The 7,230-nt window shown below is 53.5% G+C and overlaps 1 protein-coding gene across 1 annotated transcript; it reads left to right on the forward strand.

The window, feature by feature from the left end:
• Positions 1 to 4,164: 4,164 nt before the first annotated feature.
• Positions 4,165 to 7,030, forward strand: LOC119108396 (putative G-protein coupled receptor 83). Its single transcript, XM_037232004.1, has 4 exons — positions 4,165 to 4,256; positions 4,548 to 4,638; positions 6,016 to 6,158; positions 6,828 to 7,030. Exons 1-4 carry the CDS (start codon positions 4,165 to 4,167, stop codon positions 6,940 to 6,942), a joined length of 441 nt encoding a protein of 146 aa, XP_037087899.1. The 3' UTR covers positions 6,943 to 7,030.
• The last annotated feature ends 200 nt before the right edge of the window (positions 7,031 to 7,230 follow it).

A 7,230-nucleotide genomic window follows, 5' to 3' on the forward strand; every position in this document is an offset into this window, starting at 1 on the left:
AATAGCTATAGGTGAGCTACTTTCACATATGATGCTTGCTCCAATATCTTAAAATGTGGACCGTTTCTTTAACGGCCAGAGCACCGTCTCCCCCAGGAGCCAATCTGTTCTCAATATCTCCGTCTGCTGGCCTGCGATGGCATGCAGTCTGTTACCGTCATTCATTCGCAGAAATCTCCGCATCGAACACGTGTATTTTAAAATTCCGCCCCGTTGCTTCATTTCCTGAACACTTGCAGAATGGGCATCTCAACGCCCGCGCACTTAGAGCCCGGCGGCCACGCGCTCCCGATCCCTGTGCCTCATTGGCGGCTTTTCCGCGAACGCCGGCGGCGGCGGCTCGACAGGCGACACGCGCCAGACGCCGTCTGTCGCCATGGCAACCACCCGAACAGAGCGAAGCATCTTTGCCTGGCGTAGTTGCCGGGCGACGGCCAGATCCCATTAAAGCCAAGGCCCCGTGGCCCCACTGAAGCAGTCGACACTTGGTGTGACACTCGCGTGACACTCAGTGTGACGGCCGCTCCTGTTCAAGTTGGCGGCAGACTGGAAGCCCCTGCGGCTTGATGTCCACTGGTCGGCGCAAAATGAGTTTTAAAATGACATGACGGTTGTGGGTATATTGCCATCATACTTCCGACACGTCCCTTTATCTGATTACCATCACTTAACGTCATGCTCATACTCGGGTGTAGTTCCGCCAAATTAATATGTGTGGGGGTAAAGGGAGCTAAGCAGGAAAAAGTGGCCATGCATGCCTCAAAACGGGGGACAGGAGGGAGTGGGAGAGGTGGCTGCCACCATCACCAAACGCAATATTGGCCCCTTGGCGTTTCCCCGAGAGCACACTCCCCTCCCGCGCAACTTTTGGTGGGTCCAACGCCGCTCCCGGTGCCACGAGAAGCCGTGTTCCATGAGGGTCCGGCGTGCTGTGGCGGCACAGCTCGTGAGACGCTGTGCTCGGAGGCGTCCGAGTGAGCGGGGCAGGCGTCAGGTTCGGTGCGTGATGGGCTGTCACTTGACCCGCGCTGCGGTGGCGTACACAGCTGCAACGGCGGTCTCCGCCGGCCTCCCCGACACCGGCACCGCTTCATTCTGATGCAGCCGCAGGAAATGTCGGCCTGCTTACCGTCCTGGTCTTGGAAATTTCGAACGAATCGCACGGCGTTTTGGAGCGAGAATGGTGCGCAATCTTTCAAGACATGCGATGCATCTCTAAGTTGTTCACAGCTTATCGGCTACGCTCGTGGAACGCGAAAAATCTTAATTTTGAATTTATTTAACTTATTTAAGTTATGTTAGCTTCCTTCATTCATTATTTATTTTAATTCATTAATTGATTAGCTCAGCTGCTTGGTCCCGTATTGGAAAACGAATTCACCAGCATCATCATTTACATATGTAGGTAAGACATGTTCACGCTCGCCGCTGATGAGAAGTGGCCGACCGCACCTTGCTGAGTGCAGCATCAGCAGCCCAGACCCCGCTCCGATCTCTCCGCGGCGCTGACGCTGCTTCACGCTGTGGTGCCCGCCGTCCGGGTGCGCAGCCAGCGTTTCCTCCAGGGGATCGGATATAGGGGCCTTTGCAGCCAAGGGCCCAAGGGCTCTTCGTCGTTTCGAGACCCTGTCTTAGGTTCGAGGGATGAGGCCCTGCCAGGCCCAGGAGGACATGCCCCCCCCCCCCCCAACCCTCCCTCGTGGCAAAGTCACTGTCGCCACCAGACGTGCGAACAAAGCTGTGCTGGCATCGCTGGTCACTGCCGATATCCAAAAAGCATTTGACACAGTCCGGCACTGCCTACCAGTGGAGAAGCTGGAAGGCACAATATGGGCGTCACGCGATGCCATGCTCGGCCCCCGGATCGCATGCGGACCATCCGTGGAAGATCTGGTAGCCCTGACGTCACACACGGCGTGACTCAAGGGTCTATTTGGGTCCAGCGTTGTTTTGGTCTTTATGGAGGAGTTCACTCAGCGCCTGCCACTTGGATCGGCTATATCATGGGTGTTTCTGGCGTCCATTTGTTTAGCTCTATTATCCCCTGCATTATTCCTGAGCGAAGTAGGAGCGTCCCGACAAAGTTAGCCACGGCTGAAAAGCATCTTACCCAAAAAGGCTGAACACAAATCCTGGAAACCGGGCTGTCCGCCAGTGGCGCAACTGGAGGAGGGAAGGTGAAAGGTGGTTCGCATTAACATGCGGGACCTTATACTCACCGTTTTAGCATCATCGATGGCTTCTGACAGAAAATGAAAAAAATCGGCGTGCTGCGCTATCACCGAACTACCCCGGGATGAAAAATCCTGGCTGCGCCACTGTTGTCCGCCGTTAAATGAAGCTTACCAAACACGGATTGCATTTTGCCGTCTGTTCGAAACCACTGTCTCTTTCAAACGAAACCCCCAAAACGTGGAGATCCCGGGTGTCGCCATTTGCTGTAGCCTCATATTTGAAAGCCTCCGTCATCGAGCGACGTGATCACAGGACACGACTGTCGATTTTGCGCCATACTCCTCCAAACGCAATCTGCCGATGTCACCTCTCCTGACCGCTCATCGAGTCACCGATTTCCCTCCGCATACAGTGCCGACTTTCCCTCTGGTCACGCAAAGACTCAGGCTGCAGCTCGCACATCACTTGGGGTGGGAGGAGGGGGGTGGGTGGGGGGAGGACATCATCGATGCCCTGAGGCCGCGCGGTCGGGTGACGCCGGCCCGGTCAGATCCAACATGGCCGACCGCTGGTGATGTAGCGCCAACCGTGACGTTGCAACCGTGAGGAGGACAATCTTGTGAGTCATCGCACCCGAAGCACCCCGCGGCCGCCTCGCCAGCCGCGCTCTGCGCAGGCGAGGCGGTGTGCTCCGGCTGAGCAGCAGCCGGCGGCAGCTGCAGCTGCGGCCGAGGTAGCGATGGGCGGCCAGTTACAGCTGCCGCGTGAGAGGCTGAGCCAGCGAGGCGTCCAATTCGACTTGGTTCTGTCCGAATTAGTTGATTGGATAGATTTCTGGGATCAGAGCCCGGGGCAAGCAGTGCCTACAGTCTCACGGAATGGTTGAGACAAGGCAATAGCATCGTGGATGGCCAGGCCGTAGGAAAGACACGCCCACCGTTACCTAGTTACACCCTCCGCTACCTCGGCAGCGGCTGCTGCAGCGAAATATTGTGACGAAAGTTTAACGTGCCGTTATACTCGACACGCTCGGTCACCTTGACCTCTGACGTCACCTGACCTTTCGCGGCCGCTGTCATTGGCCGCAGGTCATTCCGGTCAGGGGCAGATGCGAGCGCTTCAGGCGACTCGAACTCCCCTGGCCACGTTTAGGGGTGGGTAATCCGAAGAAAGGCGCTCTAACAGACTAAACCGCCGGACGGAATTGATGCGATTTGCGCGGCTGAATCAACTCGACTGGCCGATCTTGCTCCGCCGCTGGATGTGCAGTTACCGGCGGCTCATCGGTCTGAAGCAGCGTGATGGTTGTACAGATTATTTGTTTTGGGGGGCCGGGAGCCTTTTGTTCTTGTCGATATTGTTTCTCTGCTGCGCTGTTTCAAATCATCATCGCCTGCATGTGTGACGGGATAACCATAAAAGGTACAGAATGGAAGTTATGAAAAACGTGTCTTCCGACCGATCGATCCACAGCCAACGGTCAGCAAGCCCACCACGGTAGTTAACTCAGTATGTTTTGGGTCGATGGGCGCTGGCTCGCACCCCGCGCTGCGGAAATGCCCACTGACTCCACCGTGACAGCGGACGTTTGTCGTATGTGCAGGCCATTTACATGCGTCGCTGCCCCACCGGCACTGTTGTTGAGTCGTCACACGCCAATGTCACAATCGCTTTAGCGAGAAGTCAGATCCACTATCGAATGGCAGTATGAGGAGAGCAGGATGGTCGGCAGGTAGGAGGATAGGTCCGAAATGCGATGCCATTTGCCCGAACCACATCCTGAACAAAGAAACGTCATGCTGTTTCGCTGGCCGGAAAGGAGGGATGGGGGGGGGGGGGGATGCAATGAGTGCGTCGTTCATTCCATTAAGTTACATTGCATCACATTATCACATTCCATGTTTCCCTTTCGTCCATGCCGGTGCTGCAGCCCGGTCGGAAGGAGACCGTGGAGACGATGAGAACCAACTGTGCTGGCAGGTGCTGAAGATGCTGGTGATTGTGGTGGTCTTGTTCATCATCTGCTGGCTGCCGTATCAGCTCTACTACGTGTTGCAGTCCATCTTCCCCGTCATCAGCCAGTGAGTGGCGTGCCAAGCGAAGAATGTCGTCATGGACGGCGATGACGTCATCGAACGGCAACATGGCCTACCGGCTTACCAGCGCCCGCGCCTTTTCTGCGCCTTTCATCCGTCGTGTTGTGTTGTGGGAGCCGAGGGCGGAAACCGTCATGAAATATCTGGCGCTACGGCTTAGTCTCGTCACTCCGGCAGCGAAATATTTGAGCAGTGTGCGGTATTCGAACTCAATCCTCGTGGTCCGAAGGCCGACACACCGACTATCCCGTCATTTACGTCTCTTGCGTGTCGCAGGTTCCGCTACATCAATGTCATCTTCTTCTGCTTCCACTGGCTCGCCATGGCGAACAGCTGCTGCAACCCGTTCATCTACGGCATCTACAATGTAAGGCCCTGGCGTGCGCTGACGACGACCAGCCACGGATGCTGTTTTCCTGATGCCAACACGTGTTGCTATAGCGGCCCCTAGCCGTGCTGTTACCGTGGCACGGGTTCACACTGTTACTAACGCCCAACGTTACGACAGTGATCTGTCCAAGCCGTTGTACCAGTTTGCTGCGATTATGCATATGGGATATATTGCCATCACTTTTATACCAGCCTACTGTTTTGCACAGGTACTGCGATAGTGTTATAGGAGCATGCTGTGTCGACCATCATTCCTTCCCAATGCTGTAAACGGCCCATTACGAAGGTGATTTGTGATACGATGTTCCCCAGTGCATAATAATGATAACAATGTGCCACATTGTTATCATTATCATGCCTTCACAATACAAGTGGTAAGCGGTCAGCTGTTACGTGTGCTGTGGCGACAAATAACCATGTAGATAGTTAAAAGGGGACTTAGATGACTACAATTCTTATACGCGTGATATTCGTTAAGTAAGTTATATATTTAGGGAATTTTTGCGCACGGACCTTGCTCACAGAATCAAGAAGTTAAGATTTTTGGACTTACGATTTATTCGAACTGACAATTTTAAATCTTTAAACTTTCCATTCAGAGTTTTCAAAGATACAAAAAGTTTAAATATTAGAACTTCTCGATTACGTGAACAAGGTGCGTGACCAAAGTTCATTAAAAATGAAACTTACTTAAGGGATATCACGTATTTGTTATTGTAAGAAGGTCACCTTGATTCCCTTTGATACTCACCCTGGCTCACATGGCACACACACTGCACCACCTTAAATAACCATGGGGTTATACTGGCCAGCTGCGTGGTACGTTATGCAGGAATGCTGGTCGCCTGCACACCGCCCACCGTCACACCGTCACGCCGTTACTCTTTCACACCTTAACACCATCGCACCGTCACACCGCCGCTCCTTTACTCCTTCACACCGTGACACCGTCACACCGTCACGCTGTTACTCCTACACACCATGACACCATCGCATCGTCACACCGTCACACCGTTACTCTTTCACACCGTGTCACCGTCACACCGTCACACCGTTATGCTGTTGCTCCTACACACGACACCGTCACACCGTCGCACCATTTCTCCTTCGCACCATTACACCGTCACACTGACACACCACCACACCATCAGTATTACACCACCACGTCACATCATCACATCATCACACCGTTGTGCCATCACACGCATACACCATCACATCGTCACACCATCACGTTATCACACCATCGCATCGTCACAGCGTCACGCCATCGCATAGTGAAACTGTCACACGGGCACACCATCACACCTTCACACGATGGCTGTCACACCTTCATACGACGGTCGTGTTACAGGAGAAGTTCAAGCGTGAGTTCCGAATCCGGTTCACGAGGAGCCTGTGCTCTGGCCCGCACGAATCGTACGACATGGACAACGCCTCCGAGGAGTCAAGGTCCCGCTTCTCACTGCAAAGATCGCTGCGCGGCCGGCTCTTCGGGTCAGTCGCGCCTGTGACGTCACTGATACACAGCGGCAGACGCTGCCACGTTCTATACCATCAGCTGTCATCTCGCTTTTCCAGAATGCCTCATATTTTCCGATCAAGAGCATTAAGTCGATCCGTAGCTCCTCTTTAAAACTGATTGCTTGCCAGATGTGCCTCGCTATCTTCTTAATTAGCTCTGCCGAAGTCTTTTCTGTGAAATACGCCTTGTGGAATTCAAACAATCAACGTTGGCCACGCCGCCGAGAGCGGGCCCCTATGTAAAGCATGCAACTGGCCGCGATTGATCAGAGGAGGTGTGGCTTATTCATGTGGCTGAAGCATGCTGGTCATCTGGGATCATTTTAAACTCTGTCTGGGATCTGTGAACCATACGGGTTTTCACCCTCCATCTTTGACTTTCCTGAAGTGTTAACCGAACGATATTTGAGATTTGATCTCTCGTTTTATACGTCAGATTGATACGATTCTAAAGCAAGACATTGCTTCAGTAACTAAGTCATGGAGTCTAAACAATAAACGTGTGCTTCGAATGGCTTATCCCCCACCCTCGCTAGCTCTGAGACTAAGCATGTAAAGCTTCGTACTGGGCAGGGGCTAGATGCTGTGGTATGACATCATTGATCACTCGTTGACTGAGTGATATGCATCCGTTTTCCACAGAGGATCCACGCAAACAACCGCGGATCGGATAAACTCCATTCGACTGAAGCAGATGGAGCCACTCCAACAGAGGAGCGGCGCGCTCGCGACAGATGGCGCTCCTCACCCGGTCTGAGAACATTCCTCACACGGCCTGAGAATATTCCCCGACCTGTCTGAGACCATTAATCAGTCGGTCTGAAAACGTTCGTCAGACAACCTGAGGACATTTCTCACCCGGTCTGAGAGCATTCCTCATGCGGTCTGAGAGCGTCTTTTTAAGACTGTCTGAAGACATTCCTTTCCCGATGTGAGGACAGTATTCGGGCGGCCTTGAGACGATGTCCGTTCATCACGAAGACTGCGCGCCTCATCTAGTCTGAGAAGATACTCCTCACCGGGACTGAGAGGACAATTTTCCCCG

The sequence above is a fragment of the Pollicipes pollicipes genome, unplaced genomic scaffold (genome assembly GCF_011947565.3).
Source record: "Pollicipes pollicipes isolate AB1234 unplaced genomic scaffold, Ppol_2.1 Scaffold_1600;HRSCAF=1878_pilon_pilon_pilon, whole genome shotgun sequence".
In the NCBI taxonomy this organism is placed as follows: Eukaryota; Metazoa; Arthropoda; class Thecostraca; order Pollicipedomorpha; family Pollicipedidae; genus Pollicipes; species Pollicipes pollicipes.